The sequence below is a fragment of the Pholis gunnellus genome (genome assembly GCF_910591455.1).
Source record: "Pholis gunnellus genome assembly, chromosome: 23".
Taxonomy (NCBI): Eukaryota; Metazoa; Chordata; class Actinopteri; order Perciformes; family Pholidae; genus Pholis; species Pholis gunnellus.
The window spans coordinates 2306471-2331321 of record NC_136550.1 but is presented as its reverse complement, the minus strand read 5'-3'; the positions used below and the strand labels follow the sequence as shown (position 1 = coordinate 2331321).

Genomic DNA, 24851 nt, shown 5'->3' with positions numbered 1-24851 from the left:
TAGAGCGCCGGAGGGCCGAGTTAAGCGATTCAAAAGGAAATTGGCTTACGTGGACGAATCTGTTCCGTTACATGTGGATAAGTGGCTGTAATAGTGGGTATCAGTTGACCCCATCCGGTTCTCATTATAACAATATTAAGAGTAGTTTACTGCATCAACAGAGGAGGAGGCTTTAAACGCTTAATTATCCTCCTATAATGAAACGGATATTAATGAATTTGTCTTTAATTATCTCTCTCGTTGTCCTCTTAAATAATTCCTGTGCTTTCAAGTTTAGCTGCTAATATTTTCCTTTGTTTACTTCATCTCTTCTTCAGTTATTTTTCCTCTTTTCTCTTAACTTACTTGCAATTATACGGTGAGATATGTATGAGAAATGCCAAAGACATAATGAGAATGTGCTGCACACTCAAAGCCGTTGAGAAGCACACAATTCAAATTAAGACATTTTACAAAAATGACAAACTTTCTGTGACATGAATACATTTGTGTGCTTGTCAAATATGTACATAAAACAATAAACAAGTTGTTGTGATATAGTTTTTCTGTTATATAAAGTTAATATGGTTCACCTTTCAGTAAACATTTCCTCAGAGGTAACCGTTTCAAAGTGAAACACAAACCACTGCAGACGCTTTAAACAGAACCTTTTCATCCATAATGATTCTCTTCTGAACCTGTGAATTTCACCTTCCCCCCCCGACACTATTAAACTCCTTCTCAACGGCAGATTTGTCTCTCATTACAAGCCGCTCACATCGTCCCACGTTACAAAGGCTTGACATTTCCGCTTCATTTCACGGTTGTATCTTTATAAATATCACTTTAAGTGGGGAATTAAATTCTGGATTAGGGGATTTAGTCCTTTTTTTTCTTCCCTTCATTCATCCCTCGCCTTCATCCTGTAATCTTCTTCTTCTCCTAAAGACCAGACGGCAGAAATCATCCTGCTCCTCTACAGAAAAGGTTCTTCCTCCCGACAGATTTAGCACTTCATAAAAACTGTAAAATCTCGTCTCTTCCTTCGTGTCTTTCTCCGCTTTCATCCATCAAAGTGGAGTCTTCCTATCACGATGAAGGAGATACATCTCTTCCTCTTGGTCACAACCAGTAGAAGATCAAATACCATCCAGATGGTTGCACAACGAATAGCAAAGCAGCAGAAGATATTTACAGTGGACAGGTCCAAGGATGGTGTTGTCCGCCGTGTACATTACGTTCAGAAGGCAGATTATTCATATTATTCTCATGCTGATCAGCCGCCCTGTTAATCTCTTTAGGGTAAAGGATCATTTCACCCACCGTGAAGGGAAGACACCATTATTATGTGCTGGTAATATAAATATATCTTGTTATTAATTATAGAATGACAGAGCTGAGTTAAAGTTAATCGGGGGGGAGACTCCTCTGGTTGTATAGAAGTATATGAGAAAGAAGAATGAGATTCTCAGTCTGGCACCACTGCAGAAGGTGAATAATAAAAATAAAGATGGCGGCAGCTCCGGCTCACTTTGACCCAGGAAAAAATAAAACCGGCCTCATTCATTAGTTTTAGTGTCTGCGGTTACAGCCAGAAGCGATGGGCTCTCGTCGGCTCTGCGGTTGGTTTCCTCGCAGCTCTTTACACATCTAATCACACCGAGTTTCTGTGTTTGTCTGTGGCTCATTAGACAAAGCCGAGCACTTGTGATTGTTTGCGTCATCTGGGAGTGCGTGTGTGTGTGTGTGTTTAGACTAATGTACGCACATTGTTTTACGCACACGCTTCATCTTAGATGCACAGTTTTAACATGTTTTGCTGGCGTGCAGAAACGCATCAAAAGTGAAACGTTGGATGGAAATCCTGCTGTTTTTAGATCAGACCTGTCAGGCTTTATCCTTTTTAGAAATATCGAACAAAAGAGACGAAGGAGAGCGGAAACAAAAGAAGATAAATGACCAATTTGTAGTATTAAAAACCATACGGTTGTAAATCCCTCCCCGCTGTAAAAGCCTCTCCACCAGATGTAGGCACCTGGTGGCAGACATTTGTTCTCATTCAGATATTCAGAGCACTACAGTGCAGGGACGCTGGATGTAGATCTGCTGAGGGGGGCTGCAGCACCCCCTTCTGGCGAGGGGCTGTAACTGCAAAGGCCACAAAGTTTACTAAACAAATGTAAAATAAACTTGTCGTGTGTTGGTTGACATCTGAGTTCTGTGCAGCCAGTCAAGTATTTCTCCACCATAGCTGGGTGAAGAAACATTTCATGGACCTGGATTTGTGCAAAAAGTTGCAACTATAGATGCACCGATTGCAAATTTTAAAAAAAGTCTCCACGTCACTCTTTCGCAGTCCAAATAGAGTCACTTCCATTCACTGGTTGCAAAAAAAAACCAACATGGCGGCGGCTGTGATTCAAGATGGCGACAAACAAAACGCCGAACTCAATGCTTTCAAAACGGTAGTCCACAAACCAACGGGTCACTTTTTTTTTAGATTATTCCCATTTTTATCATCAACATGTCCTAAATTAAACAACATGGCAACCTCCTGTGTTTCTCTTTGGGATCCCAGCATTTCTTAGTCTTTCGCCCCCCCGGGGTCTCGCTTCAACCTTCCAATCACCATCACAGCCTGAAGCACCTCGATGAGAGGGGGGGGGGGGGGGGCAGCAGAGGTCGCCCTGAATCGATGAGCTCCTCGGCCCGGCACGGAGCGCGAGGGCCGGGCCACCCTACAGGAAAACCTCATTACGGCTCATCCTTGTATCCTGACGTCTCATTCTTCAGACCTGGAGATTGAGAGATCCACTCTGAGGCTCGGCTCTCGCTTACGAAAAGGGACATTTAATGGGCGTGGAAGCTATTTGGAACGTGGCCCAGCTGCTTAATATGGAAATAAAGGCTCGGACTAACTTCTTTTTCTTGCACACACACACAAACAAGAAAGCCGGGGAAGCCCAAATTTGGGATTCATCCATCTCGGGTAATTGCTTTTTTTTTTTGCCCTGAAATCACATATGCATAGTTTTCCACAAGCTCATTACAGACTCCAAGTACAAAAAAAAAGGCCTTGTGATATTGATAAGAGCCCACTCATGTACAACACAAGCGTCTGATGTCTTTATGAGACTGTCGTCTAACAGGCGTCGTCGTGTTATCAGCGACAGGCTGAGTGTAAACATCACAGCTAATGGCTTCAGCGTCGCATCTCCTCGGTTTCATTCACTCACAGACGCTTTAAAAGTCATCACAGAAAGAGGCGAGAGACTCACAATGTCTCCCCCCACGGCGGCAGAAAAAAAATTAAATAGACCAGAATGCAATTCAGCCAGGAGACAAGGACACAGCTGCAATCACAGCAACGGCCAAATGGTCACGAACCCGGGGCTCCATTGAAAACAATACGTTTGTATTATTGCTGTGTGTGTGTGTGTGTGTGTGTGTGTGGGTGAAAAGCATCCTGGGAAATGTGGAAAATCATAAACTATATCTGTTGCTGTGTTTGTTTTTTTAAAGAAATCTAAAAGCTTGCATCTGATAATTTTAGTGTTTAAAAACAAGTTAAAAATTTGAATTTAGCTAAATTATAACACGAAAAACTAACGAAAAAGCAGTGTTTTAAATATATAACAATAATCTGGTGCGTTATCAGCAGCTCATTTTATTCCCATTTTTCTCCTCATGTTCTATTTCTAACACATTGTATTGTTTTTTGTGAATCCAGGGGTTTTATGCAACAGGAGGAAAAAAATAAAGTATTTTTGTGAGAGTGGGAATAAATCCAAGAAAAACCAATCTTTATAAAATGAATCCCAAAAGAAAAGCATGAAGACAATTCAAGAGAACCGTTCTGTTCTGAAGTCAAAAGGTGCCGCCAAAATAAAAGCCAAAACACAATGTTCCTCTCTGTAAGTGCAAACTCTGACCGTCCATCCTCACACACACACACACACACTGTTCTGGGTCAGATTGGAGCTCTTAGTGTTGAGTCCAGGTCCCTGGAGGGAGATTTGCTCTCTGGAGGCTTCAGACTTCAGTGACATTGACATCTGCTGAAGTTCACCGTGTGTTTGGTGTCAGAGCGCTCGTTTTTTACACTTTTCTTCCCCAGAGGCTCGTCTCTCTCTTTATTCTTTTATTGTCACACACACACACACACACACACACTATCAGTGAGCAACAGGAAACGCACCGTGGCACGTTTTACACATTGAGACATAAGAGACAATCGCTGGTGTCGAGCTTTTGTTTTATAAAATGTGTAATTCAGTCCAGGAAGCAGAGCGACAGCAGAGATGCAGAGCGAGCTCCTGGAGATAGAGACTGAGTCACGACCACAGACTTTGGGTATTGAATGAAAATATTGATTTTAAGGAATTATGATTCATGCTCAGTCAGGATGCAACAAGTTCAACACCATCAACTATATTAATCCCAGAAACACAAACTTTATAACACTCTGAACCCACAAAACCCGCCGGCGGGATTGAAAAGCATGTTTTATTCAAACCATCGCCAAAACTACACCGTGCATCACAGCCGGAAGCTGTAAAAAACAGCATTAAAAACAGAGGCATTTTCAGGCCAATATATCAAGTATACAAGTCCTCAGTGGAGCCTCACTAGAATTAACCTTGAAAACAGACAACACTCAGACATTTAGACCAAAACATGACCGACAATTCATAAGAGGAACGAGCACCTCGGCGGGTGCGACAAGCAATATAAGCGACCTAAATATCCTGACACTTAAATAAACAAACAAACATCACCAGAGCAGACAAAAACGCACATAATACAGTAAAGAATAGTGACACTCACCTGTCTAAGCGCCATTCTGTTCACCTCGAGCACCGCCAAGTCCTCCAGTCCCAGTAGAACCAGTCCACTCAGCCTCTCCGGTCCCACTGTGTCCGAACAGAAAACAGCAGAAAGTCGTCACACTGAAGGTGTAACTTCCTCACTGAACGCGTTTGTCACCATCAGCATGTTAGCTAGACTTCCATGGCGGGTTACAGCTGACGATGCTATAGGATAAAAGCGATTAATAGACCGATTTCAGAGAGGAAGCATTGGGTTGTGGTCTTTTATTAAAGATCTTTTCAATAATTAGCAGTATCGTTATTCTCGAAAACTGGCAATAGAAACACAAATCAACGTAGCATGGTTTCAAGCTCGGCCAAACCAAGAGAAATCACTGTGTAGCCCCGCCCCTAAAGCATCCCCTGCTTTATGGTCTGTTTGACTCTAAATGGAGCATCATTTACTAAATGAACATCATGCTGTATTGAAGAAGACTTGAAACTAGAGATTGAGACCATAAACTCATGTTTACAATGTTTACTGAGGTAATAAATCAAGAGAGAAGTAGAGTCATTTTCTCATAGACTTCTATACAACCAGAGGAGTCGCCCCCTGGTGGACACTAGAGAGAATGCAGGTTGAAGGTTTGAGACATCGGCTTCACTTTTTAAGACTTCAGTCTACGAATAAATAGACCTACACAGAAGAAATGGAATGTTATTCTACTGAATCTTAAAATAACTAACATTTGATGAGAAATAGTGGAAAATATTAAATGTAGAAAATAATAAAATATAACACTGAGCTGTGGCTTTGCTGGTAATTAGTCCTCACTATATTAGCCGATACAATTCACTTTGACTATGAGCATACAGGCTATGGATGCACCAATGCTATCATTCATTTTAATCAGCTGCATCAGGCTCATTCATACTGGCTCTCAAATATATAATATGGTTATTATTACTGAGTGAGAATAATCAACATTCGAAATTCAATATGTAATCAACAGTCCATGATAATCCGCTGCTTAAGATCTCGCATTATATACCAGAGCTGCAACTAGATTATTATCGTCTTGTTGTGAAAATAAATGCGCACGTGTGAGGAGCGCCAGCTGGAGTTTAATTTCATGCAACGTCAACTTTACGTAACGGTTATTTGTTGACGTCAAACTTTGAGAGGAGCGAACACTTCACCTGGTTGTTGGTCCCCAAATTCACTCTCACGGAGGTTCTTTTTTATTTTCTTCTTTCGTGTCAAACCGTTCTGCTTCATCCTCCTCATTAAAGTTTAAACATCCACGATTGATACCAGCTGAGACACGCGAGGGGGGGGCGTGGCTCTTGCGTAAAGTACGGGGCATCTACGCAACTTGCGTAAAGAGCCGCACTACAGACCATACCATTTTAAGGAGAGAGGGGGGTTCATCACGGAACAGACAATACATACGATTTTTATTTGGTGTTGTTTTTGATAACAAATGGTAAATATTATGGTTCAAAAATAACATTTGGTTATCATTGCTTATATTTAGGATGAACGTCATTATTGGTGGACAATAAAAAAATAGATGTAAATGTAGATGTATAATATATATAAATGTAAAAAGCACCAATGGCCAACAACAATAATAAAAATAAATAAAAACAAATACAAATAAATAGATAAAAACAAAAATAAAATAAATTAAAATAAAATAAATTAAAATAAATGAAAAAATATATATAGATTATTGTATTTTTGTATTGTATTATTTTATTTATTTGCACTATACGAATAGTGCAAATAAATGAATACTGAATGGATATATATAGTTATGTTCTATAAAGCCTGAAGGAGCTACAACCTTGTGTTGTAAAATGTCAAATATATGAATCATGTATCCTTGTGATCCTTGTAAATGTAGTGAAGAAATATAAAATTATGAACTTTTTAACACAAAAAAAACGAGCTAACAATCTTTTATTCGTGCCAACTTAAAAGTTCCTGTGAATCCACTCACAGCGTGTCCCTACTTGTCTGACTGCTTTCTTCAACAGCGGGCCAAACATCACTGGAATCTCTGAACAAATTGAACAAATGGCTGTTTATTGTGGAGCCAAGCTGTGATGCTGAACGGGAGTTTATCCAAACTCACGACTCTGCAGTTGGAGTTACTGAACAATAACGGTCACTTATCCCGGCTCAATTTATAGATCTATGGGATCCGGGGACCGCTTTAAGCTTCACAAGTCCCCTGCAGAGACTTGGAATTACATGCAAGACCTTTCTGTGCACTTGTGGATAAGATCCATAAATGCTCCTTTTATTGTGACGTCTTGAACGGCAGCTGCACCTTCACAAGTGAGAACTGAGGACTGGAAAAGCTGCCAGCTCCTGCTGGTTTAGCGTAAAGCTATAAGAGAGTGAAAGCCGGTTCCCCAGCAGAACCCGCTGATCAATAAGCTCATATATGCTGCTGGCAGCGCCACTTCAGATGCGTATCTGCCCGGGAAGAATGGGCACCACCTCCACCGGCGCACTTTAATCAGACTGAGTTATTGGGATCTGTGGCTCAGAGTGAACTAGTGTGGGACACACACACACACACACACACACACACACACACACACACACACACACACACACACACACACACGCGGCCAATCAATCACTTTAATTGGTGGAGTGAATAACGGGAAGAATGGGCTCAGAAGTCTCCAGGCGTGGATGCAGCAGTGGGTGTGTTTGCGGGAGATGATGGGCACTGAATTGAATTGGCAAAGATCCATATATACTGTATATATGTGTGTGTGTGTGTGTGTGTGTGTGTGTGTGTGTGTGTGTGTGTGTGTTCTCAGAGTCGGGGTCACTCTCTCTCTCTCCTCCAGCCGGCTGTGATCGTCCCCTCTTCAATCTGTTGCTGCCGTTCACTTTTAAGAAGGAAACCACTAAAGGTTGGAGACGCGGGTCTGAGGTCCAGATGGTCGCTGGTTTGATGAAGTCTGTGCAGCTAAATAAGTAGAATAAACCATCTTTTCTCCACAGTCAGGAAAAGAACAAAAAGGCTTCAGGGAAAACAATGGAAAACAAACAGTGGAAACATTCACCACAGCGTGCATTGGCTGATAGATACCTCGTGTTTTTGTTGATTTGTGTCCAAGCAGAAATACATATTTTACAATAAATACGGTTTAACTCATCACGTCTCACATGTGAACTACCAAACCTCTTTAAATCACTTAGGGCTCAGTTTCACACTATTTTACTGTTTTGTTTGCAACCTGGCAAGTTAATTTGCATATTTAAATTAGTCAATCCAGGGATTTATACTTGATATCAGGGATACATGTGATGGTGAAGAAAACAGAGAAGCTGACTGAACTTTAGGGATAATTTATCCATCATCCACATCTGATCTTGAACTAGTCCGACAGCGTGAACATCTGTACGAGTATTAAACACAAATGTGTGTTTCTTGTGAAACCAGTTCATTACTGACATTAAGATTATTTATATATTACAAGTTTTCTGAAATGTTTAAATATGCAAATGAGGCATTTTCTAATAGTAACTTTTGGTGAAATTAGAAAACAATCTACAGACAAATAGACAAAGTAGTAAAAGAACTAAATGTGTATTTTTTTTTCCACTAGAATGAAAGAAACAAAGACCAAAATCCCAAAATCAATCAGTGGATGAAAAACAATGTTGTTGCCCGAGGTGTCTGCCTTTAAGACGAACTAGACGTGTTTATAATAGGAAAATATTCACACGGCTTCACTAGAATAATCTCCGGGAGAGTTTCTAGAGAAATTGTTACGTCACAAAATATTTTAAGTTGTGTTCAGAGAAGCATCTTCGTCTGGAGGAACGTGGAGCATCACTGGCCTCTAGTGGCCGTCCAGCGTCACTACACGTCCGGTTTAAAAGATGCTCCAATTAAATAAATACACATCAAATCAAACAGCTGATTAATGTATCAATCAAATGATGAACAACCACTTTATCAAAACATGAAAAAAAACTTTATTTTGAGAGCGTGCATGAAATCTGGTCGTCTTTTATACAAATACTCAGCACGGTGCTATTAACATGATAAACACTGTACAGCACACGAGCGTCGCTGCGAACCTCAATGCATGAAGACGTATCAAAGTGGTGCATAATTCATTTACTGAACCTTAAAACTTGTGTTAGTTACACACGGACGGGCTTACAAATTACACATTAACTTTGTATCCTCTTATAAAAAGTTATAAAAATCAATGCCAAAAATAACTGCAGTCAACTGTAACACTATAAAAGCCATTAAAAAACAACTGGAACACAACGAACTGGCACAGAAGAACTCTTCCTCACAAAACTTGGAATTAAAGATTTATTTCCACGGTAATATAAAAGACAGGAAATACGACGAGTATAAATATTAAACATATTAACAAAGTATGTACAGGTTTGAGGGAGAATTTTAAAATATTTCCTCTCAATTTAAACTGGCAAGGTTGGCTTTTTTCTTTTGGGAGGCGACGTCTCACTGAGATAAAACGTCCTCCAAGACGTCACCGCTGACCATCGGCAGAGACGCCACCTCGAAGAACACCCTGAAAGAAACGAAGGGAAACATTCATACGACGCGTTAGAGGACAGAAAGCTGCGTGTGCATGTCCTCCGCCTCGCTGTCTGGACTTACTTGTGAGAGTATTTGTTCCGGACGGCTTTCAGTTTGTCGTCCGGAGGAGCCGAAAGCATCTCGTGGAGACTTCTGACGACGGGCGCCACGTCCGCCGTCCGGTAGCCGGAGTGGAACTCCAGGATGGGGCTCTGCAGGCACATTCACACGGGTTAGCAGTGAGATTGGACAAAAAAAAAAAAAAAGGAGGACGGTCGTTTCTCTTCACGCGGGACGGAAAAGTCGGCCCGGGTGAAACAGACGCACCGCTAACTGGCAAACAAACCGTCGCAGGAGCCGAGACGTCGAGTTAAAGTTCCTCTAGAGCTTCAGGTCTGCGACGTAAACTGTGAGGAGTCAACGCTGCAATAAGGAGCGCTTCACACACGCACTGCAGCCACAGACCGTACGCAAGAAGACGCCAGCCGCTGGTTTGTGGGCCGACGTTTCGAAGCCTCGAGTTCAGCGGTTTTGGTCGTCGCCATCTTGGATTTTTGCAACCAGGCTAACGGACGTTACGGAACGCTAACTTTGGCAGACGACATCTTAACTATACATATTAAACTCTTTATAAATGAGACACTTTTAATAATACGTTTGATGAAATATCACAATTGTAAGCTTTCGGTTGCTTCTTCTGAAGCGCGCACCACGCACGATGTGTTCAAGGACCGTCGGAAAGATGAAAATCTGCCGGCGACGGCATGTTTTTACAGCTTCTGGTTATGATTAGCGGTGTAGCGCACACAGTCGTGTTGAGTGAAACCTACCCATCCCCCGAGGTCTCTGGTGACCAGCGCCAGCAGCAGGCAGGCGGACGCCAGCAGCGAGCCTCTCACCGACACCAGCTCCACCTCCATCAGGCTCATCTCACAGAAGAACCGAGCCAGAGTCAGCGTGTCCATCCCGGCATTCACACACTGCAGAGACACACACACACACACACACAAACAGATGAGCCAAGGGCGACCTCACAGAGAGTGTGTGAAGAGCTCAACACACACACACACCTTGGCATAGCGTCTGAGGAAGCGGTAGGGGATGGGGATGCTGATGTCGAAGGACAGCGTCTGCAGGATGTTGGCCTCCATGGAGATGATCTCCTCCCTCTTGTACGCGTCGTCGCAAATGTACAGGAAGTCGTCGACACACGGCGGACTGCGCTCCTGCGGGGGACCGCCAAAATAAAGTCAGGGAGAACAATGTGTGAAAGTCTCTCCATCCTCCTCGTGTTCAGGGTGTTTTGGGGCGGAGTCAAGATCTACTTTATCATGACACGTTTGGTGAAATGAGCTCGCAAACATCTTAATATTCATGCTTCCTGCCTGTGATTTTCAAAATAAAACCCACTGGCCATGCTTGAGCTATAAAAGAGTAAAAAAAAAACACTTATAATCCCCCAAATCCTATAAAAATCCTGTGTTGTGTCGTGTTCTTTACCTCAAACTTGGAGGCGATGAGCATGGTGGTGGAGCCGACGAGCTGCAGCAGCTCCCGGTGGACGGGCGTCTTGGCGAGGTAGTGGTCGGTCATCTTCACGGCCAGGTACAGGGTCTCGTGGTACAGCTCAAAGTTCTCCTAAAAAACACATCAATCACATGAATATCGGCCAGAAACATGAAGCAGGAAAAGTTTATTTCACACCAAGATGATTAAACTGTAATTAACCCGCGATTCACACGCCGAACCCTGAGGAGGGATCTGTACGAGGATGACCTCGCCCACCTCACACCCTGGAGATAGTCTCTATTCGTGGTCCCCATCAGGCCACCAGGTGAACTCACCTGCACCTCCACCAGCCAGTCGATCAGGATGGCCCTCATCTCTGGGTTGAGGCTGGGCTGCGTGGGCATGTAGTTACAGAGGACGAACGCCTCCTGAAGACGACGGGAACAGGAGAGGAGTGAGATGACGATACAAGAGATAAAACACACACACACACACACACACACACACACACACACACACACACACACACACACACACACACACACACACACACACACACACACACACACACACACACACACACACACACACACACACACACACACACACACACACACACACACACACACGTTGTTTGTCTCACCTCTCTCTGTTTGAGGTAGTCAAAGATGTCCTTGGCGTACTCCGGACACATGTAACAGTCCTCCGCGTTCTCCGAGTCGACGTCGAACTCCGCTGGGATCTACGAGCGCGGAGATAAAAAAAATGAGTCAAACATGTAAATAAAAAAAAAGGCAACGACTCTCCCAGAACACTTTGATTTCTCCTCACTTGTTGTTTCTGATGGTGCGCCGGCACTTCACGGACAGCAGGGGGCGCAGCAGCAGCCACCAGCTCTTCTACTGGAGCTGCTGCTGCCTCCTCTTCCTCAGCAGCATCGCTCGTCTCTCTCTCGGCGGGCGGCGTCCCCTCAGAGCTCTCTGACGAAGAAGACCTGCAAAGAGACGCTGCAATTAAAAACAACACCCACCTCTGAAGGAGATGAAGATGAAGACGTGAAGCTCGGCTGCGTTACTTTGTCAGGTTGGCCTGGTTGTTGGTGGACACGGAGGGGGCGCTCGTTTTCTTCACCTGCTGCTTCTTCGCCTCCTCCTTCTTCTTCTTCCTCCCCGGGAGGCTGATCTGAACCTTATGAGCCTGTGGAGGGAACAATAAGAAACACTTTGTGGTTATTTCTAGCGAGGAGGGGGAAAGACGTCGGTGTCTTAAAACCTTCGGTGCCGAAATATGTCGACTTTGGGAACCGCGCGGTCGCTCACGCTGCCGTGAAGCCAAACAAACAAACACGGTGCTCGTTTCACAAGTAGGTGAGACGACAGAGAGCATCAACTCACACCTCAGTGGAGAACCAGAGCACACACACAAGTACTAAATATGACCAGACTGGTTGCAGATATCAGCACCGGGCCCCGCGCTGCTGTTTGCTAACTGATTAAGAATCAGACCCCGTGCAGCAGACGTCCACGGGGCTCCACAGTGAGGGTTGCCGGGGGGCCATCGGCAACTATTTGGAGAACGTGGCAACCGATTCTAGGCCGTTAAGACGTAGATCCTTCTTAACGAGGGGAGGACAATCAGCGTCTCTCCGTCTCTTCAGACGTATGCGAGAGGATTCAGCCGACTTAACCAACACGATCCCGAGACCTGTTCTGGACTCCAAACAGGTCCAGAACAGGTATGTTTTAAAAAAGTGAGCGATCGAGCAGCCGGTGACTTGCTGGATTCATTTCAAAGGGATCTGTGAAGAACAGCACAGCGGCACAGGAGACGGGTTTGTACATCAGGAAGGAGGACACGACGACTGACGACACGTAGGATTTAAATTCTGTGGCTCCAGATAGAAAACACTAAATCTGAGATAAAGCTTGTGTTCTAAGCGGATGTTATAACCGCATAGTAGCTCAATAACTAAACCAGATGAGTATTCATTAAAGCAGTGTTTGCATGAAGCAGACGTTATTCTATCTACGCAGTGTGGACGTTTGGATCAAAACAAACGTGTTTTGACGATATCAAACCTTCACTTATTACAGATGTGCAGCTGGATGCAACAGAATGAATAAGACTTAATATTATTATTGGTCCCCGATCCTTCAATCAAACCGCTTCCTCGTGCAGGTCGTTGACCTCGACTCCGGATGCTGAACTTACATTAGTGATGTCGATGAAGGCGGTCCTCTTCTTCGGGGCTCCGTGTGGAGGAGAGGAGGACCGCTTCACCTGGGGGCCTTCCTCCTGCAACACACAACCAGGAAGCTCAAAGCACACACGCCATCAAATCACAGATCACCTGCACGCAGACGGCAAGTTAACCCATGCAACGCCGAGGACAGGATGCTGCGACGTCTGCGTTGTTTACAGCCTCTCTTAACATCCTCTGCATGAAAGCTGGTCATTAAAACGAACATGAGTATATATATATATATATGTGTATGTATGTATTATTTTTACCTGGTTCTCACTGAGTTTGGGCATCTTGCTCCCGGCAGTCACTGCGGGTTTCTTCGCCCTCAGTAGAGGCATGACTGGCTCCTTTATTCACCCACACACACACACACACACACACACACACACATACACACACACACACTATAACTCGGCTGCACTTTGATCCGCTAAATACATATGAAAAATTTTAAAAAATGGCGGGTCGGTGTTAAAAAACAAAATAGGATGCAGTGTCGCTGTGGTGTTGAGGGTTTACACAGTTTTTTAAATCGCTGTAAATAAGAAGAGTAACGTTAGTTAAACAGGGTTTTGCATAGTTGTGTGTTTTCTGCACGATAACTGGTTCTGCATGGAAAACATCAGGTTCAAATTAAAGTTTTTCTTACCGGGTTTTATAATTCCTGCTTGTTTGTGTCAGTTTCGGGAGGAAAAACACAGAATGAAGCTCGTTTAAATGTTGTAAATAGTCCAAATCCGCCGTGTTTGTGTTGCTTCGTTGACTAAAGAGCTCAAACAAAAAGGAGCTTCAGCTGCGGATCCAAATCTGCTACGCCGCGTTCCCATTGGCTGGAATTTGAGCCGGGCGGACCAATCAGGAAGTCGCATGGGATGCCGTTGCCAGGAAGGAAGCGTTGGTTTCACTCTAACGGCTCCGCGCGGTGCATTTCTTGAATTTAATAGCGCGTTTTTTAAAAACAATAGCTGATTATAAACGGTACATTTAAGTTATATTTCTATCTTTTTGTTATGTGATTGAAAAAGTTGATAAGTATCCATTATAAATGTAGTTTACACATAACCCCCGCTCACCTACGGCACTTCCTTGTAAGTAAATACAACGAACCTTGGAAGGTGGGGCATGTAGTATTTTCAAACATCCTGACAACAAATGACAGTTTAAATGGGAGTTTATTGATGTTTTCCTCATGACCATGAACTGATGGTTATTAATTCAGGACAGACATATATTAGACATGATCACACACATATTTCCACATTTATTGTACTATTTATGCATTTTTTTAATGCTGCATTTGAGTTAATTATAGACACACACAATTTCCATGAAGTAATTCAAATTAAATCATAAAAGGGCCGAAGCCAATGTTCAGAATCTGCAAAGTCATTGTAGTTAAGGTATCCAGATGCAAGGTTTTATGTGTTCGTGAACAGAAAATGTGGTGTTTTACAGCTTAAATTACATGATATTGATCAATCATGACATCTGCACATTCCATCTCTTGATGAAGACCATGGACGCTCCAAAAAGCTCCAGTTTTTGTATGCTTGGAGAAACGCAGGTCTGTCATGCAGTGATTTCCCTTTAGGCGGTCATACACCGACAGAAGTGACCCTTAAAATCTATTTAAATTATGGTGTTGAAGAACGAGCTCACTGACACGGCGATAGGTATTCCCTGAAAGAGCCCACTGGGGAGCGCACAACACAGAGTTACTGCAGCAACGGTTTGGATAATAGAGGGTCATTACATCACATTTGAGGACGGACACCGGGGGGGTGCTGGCAGCTATAACATCCATCCAGCTGCTTGCAGTTTTGGGGGATTCATCTCTGATTCTTGTCTGAAAAAATGGGAATAGAGCCCATAAAGTGTGTCCATAAAGTCCATCTCACTCTTGTTAAGAGAGTTCATTTTAATCGTCATCTATGAATGTTCCCTTTAAAAAAAATGCACGTCACGTCTCATTAAAGTCCAAAAGCAAAACAAATGGTTATTGCTTCACGCGGTGCAATCTGGCGTCTTAAAGGAAGTCTGCAGAGCGACATCCTCTCACAACACCGCTTTTTATATATTGGGTTCTTATATTGTACATAGTAGTTCAATGTTAAATGTTTATGCTTAGTTTCTCTGTTCTACTTTGTTGTCTTTAGTGTCCTTGTTTCTATATTTTCCTTGTGTATTTGTATATTCCATGTATGCGTACGCACACATGGCCAATAAAGCAGATTCTGATTCTGCTTTTTTATTTAATCTCCCCCACTCCCTGTCGTCCTCGTCCAAGATGGGAAAGGCCAACAGTTTGCATCCAGATCGCTCGCCTCTCACTCAGGGTGAATAGTTTTATGATTCTTGGGAGTTAGTTGAAGCTGCTGAGAAGAATTCTGCCTTTGGGTGAGATTTGAACTCTGAATTCGGGGGTGTCGTGGATGGAGTGCATCACAGAAAAAATGACACATGGCTGTTGTGCATCAAATTTGAAAAAAAAGTGCCATATTTAAAATTCCCTTTGGCTGAGGTAGTGGTCTGAATCTGTGTTGCTTTACCTCTTCCTCTTCCTCCCCTCGTGACCATCTCTTCATCATTTTGACCTCATGAACAGAAGGAAAGAGTAAAACAGGCAGAGTAACTTTCTGTAAACGTCGTTTGATGTTGTCAGTGCAACATCACTAACACACACACAAACACTATCACACTCACACACAAACAGGAAGTGGGTAAAGTCGTCTTTCAAACCTGTTTCCGTGGAAACTCATTTGCACCGAAGAGACCAAACAGTGAGCCACCGTTAATAACTGGTGAGTTTCCTGTGTCTTATTTTCATATATTTTGTGGTACATTTACGTAACTTTTGGCTTTAATCTTATCCAGTTGGCCCTTGAGATGCAATTCTGCCTTCTGCCAGGTATAGTAAATCACGGAGTACTTCATAATCCTTCATGTGCAAGTTTATTTGCCTCTTTTTTTCAGTTAGGAATCCTTGAAATATTGTCCTTTTTATCTACTTTTGTAGGCATTAAATCTCTGGTCTTATCCGCAGTTATTCTCGGGCTGACAAAGATTATCTTGAAATGTTGAAAACAAAAGATAACAGTGTGAAGACGTTTTTGGTAATTCATGAGCAAAAGTTTACTCTAAAACTTGTGGAGGGCTTACTCTTTGGATTTAATTAGAAACACTGAAATAAGTGTGGAAGAAAAAGCACATTTGGCAAGGCGCTGGTTATTGGATGTTACAGGAGACTGCAAGGTGTGTTAGTCAGCACCGTCATCATCAACAGACTTTGTTTAAAGAGGATTTTAAAAGAAAACACATGAATAAAGTAGCATGCTCATGTTATGAACATCAGGATGTCCAGATCAGACTGCATGCCGAGAGAAAACATTCTTTGTTTAATCGGTAATTTGTTCCACATCTGCGCCTCATTCTTGTCCTCCCCTTGAACTCCGGCTGTGGTCTAAAAGGCCGGATAATATTGTGACGTGTTTCACTGTTAGTATGAAGTTTAGGGAAACTCAAACTGCATTTGGTAAAAAATGCTTTGAACCTGATTTGGGTGACATTTTTGTTACATGTACATATTTTATGCATCAAATTATTCTTGGATATGCTCAAGTTAAACCATCATTTTGATCCCAAGATGGCCACAGAATGCTAACACTGAAATCCACGGCTGGATTGGACAAAGTTCTTTTTATAGTAGTTGTACAGTAGAGAAGAAGAAGAAAGGGAAGTTGTTGAGGGTGTTAAGTTCAGTTTCACATTAGTTTATCACAGTCTGTCTCATCTGCTTCTCCAGTTTCTCAATCAAAAAAGAACCTAAAATGCAACCTAGCCTACTTAGCAATGGTGATATGAAGTCACGTTAGCAAGGCGAGGTAAACAAAAAAAAAAGAGTGAAAATACATATTTTTAGTAGTTTAAATAAGCTTATTTGTTGACATTAATGCTAGCTGCTAGCTAGATGTTTCACAACTTTTAAGACAAAAAGGTTAACGATAGAAATGTTGTTAGCAAGTATAGCTAACTGCTATTATGTTAGCCAACGTCTGCTATTTCATGCTAGCTAGTTAGCAAATGTTAACCTGAAATGTTTATTTTTAAGATGAAGTGTGTTCAGCAGTTCAGTGTTAGCCGTTGCCCATTCTTTGTGCTAAACTAAGCTAAGCTAAGCTATGCGGCAGTTGTTGGGAGAAGCTTAATATCGACCGTGTATCGATCTTCTCATCAAACTCTCACCAAGAAAGCAAATAAGAGAATTTTCACTATTTCCACTAGAAGTTCAACTATTCCAAAACTATTAAAGAAAAAAATAGTTATTTGTACATAGAGTATCAACTCAATTAGTTTCTATGTTACTTCATATTTGTAGCTGTTTGCACGAACACACTTTTAAACCAGAAGTTGCTTTTAAACCGGTCCCAAGCTTCCCCTTTTCATCGTGTTGAAATGGATACAGATAAACAACATAACACATTACATGTAACATTTGCTTTGCTCCATTTCCATATTTCTCAACTCAAAAGAGACGATCATCAAACCCAGCTCTATCTCCATTAACTACAGATGCAAACCGAGTTTAGAGAAAATGTCAGGTTGACGCCGTGGACGGCAAGTACTTCCTGCCTGTCACATTCTGGCTGGCTGTACAGCTCATATGGTGACAGGCTGTGGTCGAGGCCTCCATCTTACTCTCCATCTGAGGCTTCAAAAGGGGACTTTCTGTTCCGTCAGCGACATGTTTTCTTCCTCTATTTACATTCGTCCAGACTACTACCGTTTCTTATACATTTTAACATTCCTTCAGTTTGATTTCTTCTCTAATCTGAAACAGGTGAGGACCAGAGGGATATTTGAGACTAAAGCAATATTTATGTAATATTTGATCTCAGTCAGCTAAAAATAATCCCTAAAATCAGATCACATCATTAGCATCATTTACGAGCCCACTGTTGTCTGTTTTGTATTCTTTTGTTGTTGTTGTTTTCTGGAAAGCACTTAACTGTTGAGCAAAGTGCTATTATTTTTAGGGAAATGCTGCATCAATTAGGGAGACTATTTACATCCGGCCTGGGTTTGACCGAACACGCTGGCAAACAATACCCTAATAAAAATAAAATAAAAAGAATGAACTAATTATAGGAACAAGGCAGCGGTTCAAACCATCATTGGAGTCTTGTTTGTGCTTGTGGCTTGTCCTGGCTTTCACTATATTCTTCTTCCAAAAAGAAAAGAGCCTCCAGGAAGGACAATATTTCCTTTGCTTTTATGAAGATTATTTCTTTTGTCCTCACAGGATCCGATGCCGGCAGTGAGTGCTGATCAAAAGGTGGAAGAGCCGTCTCCTGAAGGCCTCAAGAGAAGCCACCTAAACATTGGGGTTCTTGAGGAGTTTGCCCAAAATATGTCCGAGAACATAATCCAGTCATCTAAAAGGCAAATGGAGATGAACTCCCAGAGTTCAGCTGAGGTAAAGATGGATGGTGGACAGGCTAAAAATCTGCCCTTTATGGATGAATCTTGCAGCGGAAGATCCACAGAAATGAATCCAGGCAAAGAAATCCAGACCTCCAAAGACACCCAGCACTGTTGCCCATCTCTGTCCCAGCCGGGGCTCCCCATCTTGGGATCCCTCGACTACCCCGACGCCCCTCCGACCACGCCTCTCCTCCCTGAGCTCGAAAGGAGCCGACACAGTTTCGCCAGGAAGCTAAAAGGAGGCCTGGCAAACGTTTACCTGCCGTCAACTCCTCCACCGACCCCGAAGGACGACGAGGACGAAGAGGACAAAGAGGACGGGGCCGCCGGCGACCCCCAGGTGGAGTTAATGGAGCACCTGATGCGCTCGCTGTCCACGGATGATTTGGCAAGGGACTATTTAGAAGTAGGATCTCGCTGTGGAGCCAAGATGGAGGCTTTTGCTGAGGCTCTTTCATGCCGCACCATTGATTTGGTCTTAAGTGGTTTTAACAGACAGCAGATAGCCGAGGATGAAGAGCTTCATCTACTGGCCCACCAACTGGCTGAAACCATCATCACATCCTCCCTTGATGAAGCTAAAACGCTCGTCTAGTATCTTATTGTGTTTAATGGGATCATATTTGTGATGACTGGCAAGAAAAAATAATAATAAACCAACACGTCACCTCCAGTCGGCCTGAGATTCTCATTAAAATGTGGTTTACTGCAATATTTTGTCACATTGGCTGATTTATGTTTTACATTTAACTTCTCAATAAAGTTCGGTTAAAGCTCATCCAGATGAAGAAGAGTTTCATCGTAAAATATTACTTTTGTATTCCATAAACTGACCAGAGATCCATCAAAAAACTTGACACTTTTAATGACAGGTTTATTGTGGAAGCTGGATATTTTAGAAGCTGGATGAGGAACCTGAGGTAATGGTTTTATTCCAAGATGGACAAAAAGTACTTTGGCAGTAAAACTGTAATGGTTTTGGATACAACTGAAATAACTGTAAATGTCCTGTAGATGGTATCACAGGACGAGTATGTTGAGCGTGACGTTATCCTGAGTAATTACATTTGGGTAAAAAAAAGCTATTTTGCTGTGAACATGCCAGTTTGTTGACGCTTTATTTATATATGTGCATTGTAGATAACTTGTGTTGTTTGTCTCGATTTTGCTTTATTAATTGATCCCATATATTTTCAATACCGAGAATAAATTCTTTATTTTTAAATACGTATTGCACTTGTCTTTTTCCGTCATGAACTGACATGGAACACCGGTCACATTTTGTTTTCAGTTTCACTGAGATTACTTTTAGAAACACACAAATCTGACAAGGGATGAAATTGCATTGTAGATGTTTGAGTATTTTGAATATACGACCACAAGTGAAAGGAGCCCTGCAGCGCTTCTTAATCGAGCGCGATGCTGGGAAGTGACTCGGTTATTTCCCCTTGAAATCTTTATAGATTCACTGATTCATTCGTCCCCTGGACTGAGCTGAGTACTGGCATCCGGGATGAAGTCTGGCTCGAAAGGAACTCATTTTCATACTCACTTATTGAGTTCAGATCAAGGAGAATAGGCAGCCGTGGTGCTTATCCACAACAGGGATGTGATCCTGCAGAAGAATGAAATAAAGTCTGCCGCTGACACATCAGTCAGTAAATGCCAATTCAATGAAAGAGAAGCTTAAGTGAACCGTGAACACAAGTTTTATTGTTCTAAGTCATCCGTTATTGCTCACATAAACTCAAAAACACTTTTTTAGATTGAAGAGAGGTTGACAGTCTAATGTTTGCATGTGTGCGTTACATGCAAACACAAAAGCACTTTTCTCTCTCTCTCTCTCTCTCCAACACAGATGGGATGAGTGGGAGTAAAAACAAAGTCAGCTGGGGAACACTAATCATTGACAACATAATGGAAGAAGGACAAACATCCATTCCATTTAGAATCAAGACGTAGACGTCCGACTGACTTTGATGATCCCGTCAGCCTCAGTTGTATTTTGTGTTTGCTGCTAATTAGCATGCTAACGCGCTTCACTAAGTGGGTGTTTTCAGACCGGGATTAGCTCTGGATTTAAACTATGCAGGAGCTACATTGGTGGCATACACACAACGACATACGATCCAGGAGGTCAAGTGAAGATCTGTGAGTTTGAAGGCTTCATAGACCCCAACACACCGCGCAGTGGTTTATAAAACCCAGGGATGGGATTCGAAGACTACGAAAACCTATCAAGTTGGCAACAGAGACTTTATTTCAGGCATCTCACCAAAAAACTATCGACTTCTAGACGAGGGAACCAGAAGTGCAAAACTACCGACTCATTCCTTGGATTTTTGGAGTCATTCCTGCAGCAGAAGCTGGAAGCTAACAGAAATAAAGCATTCGCGTTACAAAGTGCGTTGCTGCACCACCGGACTGGTCTCATTTAAATTAAATCTCACGCAAAGTTGGTCTGAACCCGGCCCAGGACGATGAACATGTTAAACGTAACCTGCTGAACATCAGCGTGTTAGCATCGTCATTGTGAGCATTTTAGCATGCTGATGTTAGCATTAGCAACATTAGCGTGGCTACTTGCTCTTAATCTTGTTGGAATGTATTGTTAGTTTACAAATGTCTAAATCTAAAGCATTCTGACTGTTGTCACCGTTAATTTGAACCACACATGCACACGATCAGAGCCAAACGCACACACACGTTGACCGGTCGGCAGTGTGTGTGTGTGTGTGTGTGTGTGTGTGTGTGAGAGTCCCTTGGCTCCGATACATAATATGTCATGGAATGCTTAGTCTGAACTTTTAACTCCCACTGCTGATCACCATTATGTTTTCTCACCACGGGACACTGACCGACTTCACACACACACAAGCTGCAGGGCTGGGTGGACAGCTGTGGCGTCCGAGGACACACACACACACACACACACACACACATCTGGAGAAATGCTTGTTGTGTTGTCAGGTGGTTGGCTGCCAGAAAGAGAGGGAGACTGAGGGAGGAGGCGTGATGACACACAGAGGATGTATAGCTGGGGGGTTTTTCTACATACTATAATGGGAAAGTCATAGCAGAGGTACTTCATCTCTGTCTGCTCTAGCGGAGGGTAAACCCACCTAAATTAAACGTATTCACCCTTCATGTGAGCCAAACGGCGCTTGTGCACCAGATGTAAAGAGTATATCTAAACCAACAACACACGTCACCATAATAAGTATTTATCACGGAGCCGGAGAGGACTTAAAGGGTAACTTAGGTATTGTTTAACCTAGAAAACTATGTTTTTGTGTCGAAGTGACGAATGGGGACAGGAATTTTGGAAATTGGTCCAGTGTTCAAGGAGACGGCGGCCAATAAACCGGCTGTAATGTGATCGTATCGGGCAACTCCTCTCCGTCAATGTACGGCCAGTTAAACAGCTCGTTTTCAGATTGTTATTCTAGGTTTCACTCAAATATGCTGCATTAATTCCATCTTGAGGCGCCTTTTACTTTGACATTTTCCAGTTTTCACTTCATTCCTCTGACATATGAGGTTGCCAGGTTATTTGTTAAAAAAAAAGCTGTTGTGTTGAATAAGATCCTAAAATATGAAACAAAAACAAAGTTAACAAAAAGTTCACAGTTTGAATCTTTAAAACAATCACTGTTTGCTATACATTGTGATATTTAAAGCAGTTTTAACTAACCTTACAAAGCTCTTAAAGTGAATTTGTTAGCAAATATAAAAATACAATGACTGCTTGTCGCCGTACCTGCTGCCACATAGTAGAGATGGTAACTTTATAGAAACTTGCCTGTGGCTACAGGGCTGCAGGCTCCAGTGCGTTTGACGGTTTGGCAAAGTGATGCCCTCCTTTCAAATTGCATTGACGTGCCCTTGAGCAATGTGTTTAACCAACAGATGTTCTATTGCAGCGTCCAGTTTTGAAATGTAAAGTCATTGCCAGAAAATAATCGTGTGCAGCGGCCTCGAGTTTCCTACAAAATATCACAGCCAGAGAAACTGACAAACAAAAAATCTGGAATTGCTATTTGACTCGTGTCTGATACTTATTTTCAGCGTCAGTGTAAGTGGCTACAAGAGTGCACCTATGGGTCTATTCAACGAGGGAACCATCGGCTACCGGCTCCAAATTCATAAATCTGAGAGGGATTAGCCTGCAGAGTGAAGAATCCATGCTCAACCTTCTTATTTTACTGAGAGAAGAAAGATTATGTTTTGTTATGTTTTTTCAGAATGTATAGCCCTTGAATAGCGGCTAAAGAGTCAGCGACAATGACAGTATTCACCATTTTCTCCATCTTATTTAGCATGCTAATATTTTCTAATTAGCACTAAATGGAAAGTACAGCACAGGCTGATGGGAATGTTAATCTTACAGGTATTTGGTCATTATATTTGGGTTTTGACGATGGCACTAGATGAGAATCAGGGGATCACAGGTTAACACAAACATCCTGTCGGTAATGCAAACGTTTGTAGCACATTTGATGGCAAATTTCCCCTGAAAGCCTCCTTGTTGTGGCGCTAGAGATAAGGTCAGGGGATCACCAAAGTCTGTGGCATTCGTCCTCTGGGGACCACGACTGTTTGCACCAAATTTGATGACAGTTGGTGAGATATTAAAGTCTGGACCAAAGTGTTGGAGCAACAGACAGACATGCCGCTGGCACTGCAAATGACATCTGGTTACCAGAGTATGAAATGATATGAATGAAATATATATTTTCACAATTAAGAGGTGAAAACTTGTCGCTGACAAGACAGTTTCTTCTCTGACAGAAAAAAACTAATTCTACAGCAAGTCAGCCACAGCTTTAAGAAAGAATAACTTTCATGTTTGCACATCTCACTGGGATAGTTGTACATGCGCGCCTCTGGCTAGAGGCGCCCGTGCAGGTGCTAAGTATCATCCTGTTGCAATGGTTGCTCGAGATTTGGCAGTTTATGACCTTGAGGTGTTGAAATATCCCCCAGAGAAAGACCTCAAATCCAATATAACAACCGTACACGGAAAGTATTTGGATCTCTTTTCATCTGCTGTGGATTGATTTAGCCATCTGTTTTTTTAAAAATATTTATTTCAGTTCAAATTGTATTCAGTCTCACCTGCAGACCGCTGCATGGTACTGGGCATGTCAAGTCCCAGTCAAGTGGAACAGATAGATTTAACATCTGGCGCAGGCCCCAAGTGGATTTCACTTGACTCAAGACCATTTTTCTGGACCACACCGGCGTTCATGGATCATAAAGCGCTTGAGAATCTTAGAGCATGTGAGCTGGCTCTAGGGTCGAAGCTCTAGGGTCAAAAAACGTGTCACGTATTCTAAAAAGCTTGGTGTTGAACTAGACTTGATTCTCTCAAAAGTCTCCCTTTTGAATCTAAGCAAAAGTCTGAGCAGTAGAGAAAGTCTGATGGTCTGTAGCTGTCTGACTGGAAGCGAACCAAAGCTCATCTGCCTCCCATCCTTGGTAAACATCTCTGATCGCTGGGCACACGCCCAAAAAAAGGCTGTCGTTTAGACCAGCGGTTCCCAAAGTGGGTGCCTCGAAGAAGGGCCGAGGGTGCCTCAAGATCTTTAAAAACAACAAAAAACAACAAAACTAAAGTCGGACTACTTGACTAACGGCTTAACGTTCTGATTTTTGGCTGCTTGTGGAAGGAATTTGACATGGTGGATCACAAATCAACTGTGGTATTGCTGGTTAACTGACATCATATGTATGTGTGCGGTCTCTCTGATCCCTGGTTTATATGAAAACACAGCCTGGTCTCACTTCCAGAATGTCAAATTCCCTCGCCGTCTTGATACCAACGCACAATGAACCCTTTAGCGGTCTGCACGAGACGCACCAGGCTTTGAACTAACTCCAATGTAAAAACCCTACCGCGTCATGATTAGACCCTCAGAGTAACGGACAAGAGAGAAAGTCCCCGCCTCCATCAAAGGAGTACAAACCAACGCAGGACTTTCACTCAGGGGACCGGCGTTCATGTGAAACCAAAAAGTTGAGGGATTTGTACACACGACGTTACCATAGACTGTGTATAAGAAGTGGACGTAGTCACCGTGACGTCACCCATTGACTTGTCGACTTCGGTTGTGAAGCCTCAAGAGAGAAGTAGAGTCATTTTCTCAGAGGCTTCTATACAACCAGAGGGGTCGCCCCCTGGTGGTCAGTCGAGAGAATGCAGAGGTTGCCGCCTGGACGTTACCCTATGTC

General features: G+C 42.7%; 2 protein-coding genes across 4 annotated transcripts; one reads left to right on the top strand and one right to left on the bottom strand.

Moving 5' to 3' along the window:
* Nucleotides 1-8812: 8812 nt before the first annotated feature.
* ccnb3 (cyclin B3) lies at nucleotides 8813-13908 on the bottom strand. Of its 2 annotated transcripts, none has more exons than XM_079184387.1 (12): nucleotides 13786-13908; nucleotides 13403-13483; nucleotides 13103-13186; nucleotides 11967-12088; nucleotides 11723-11885; nucleotides 11535-11633; nucleotides 11227-11319; nucleotides 10883-11020; nucleotides 10453-10608; nucleotides 10213-10362; nucleotides 9464-9594; nucleotides 8813-9374 (listed from the first exon to the last, which is right to left on the bottom strand). In XM_079184387.1, the coding sequence occupies exons 2-12, from the start codon at nucleotides 13472-13474 to the stop codon at nucleotides 9305-9307; spliced, it is 1278 nt and encodes a 425-aa protein (XP_079040513.1). In that variant the 5' UTR covers nucleotides 13475-13483; nucleotides 13786-13908; the 3' UTR covers nucleotides 8813-9304. The 2 variants fall into 2 exon arrangements, with proteins under 2 accessions (XP_079040513.1, XP_079040514.1); XM_079184388.1 differs by having other exon boundaries at nucleotides 13403-13480; nucleotides 13786-13895.
* A 1994-nt stretch (nucleotides 13909-15902) lies between these two features.
* Nucleotides 15903-19800, top strand: LOC306714436 (uncharacterized protein). 2 transcript variants are annotated; one of them, XM_079184468.1, is made up of 2 exons: nucleotides 15903-16044; nucleotides 18436-19800. In XM_079184468.1, the coding sequence occupies exon 2, from the start codon at nucleotides 18442-18444 to the stop codon at nucleotides 19210-19212; it is 771 nt and encodes a 256-aa protein (XP_079040594.1). In that variant the 5' UTR covers nucleotides 15903-16044; nucleotides 18436-18441; the 3' UTR covers nucleotides 19213-19800. The 2 variants fall into 2 exon arrangements, with proteins under 2 accessions (XP_079040594.1, XP_079040595.1); XM_079184469.1 differs by having other exon boundaries at nucleotides 15919-15937.
* The last annotated feature ends 5051 nt before the right edge of the window (nucleotides 19801-24851 follow it).

Bases quoted from the DNA above. Each gene is read 5' to 3' on its own strand.
- ccnb3 (XM_079184387.1), bottom strand. From the start codon at position 13,474: ATGCCTCTACTGAGGGCGAAGAAACCCGCAGTGACTGCCGGGAGCAAG. The intron at 11,886-11,966 runs GTAACGCAGCCG...GTCTCTTTGCAG, and splicing joins AACCAGGCCAACCTGACAAA to GTCTTCTTCGTCAGAGAGCT. The intron at 9,595-10,212 runs GTAGGTTTCACT...ATGTGCCTGCAG, and splicing joins CCAGAGACCTCGGGGGATGG to AGCCCCATCCTGGAGTTCCA.
- LOC306714436 (XM_079184468.1), top strand. From the start codon at position 18,442: ATGCCGGCAGTGAGTGCTGATCAAAAGGTGGAAGAGCCGTCTCCTGAA.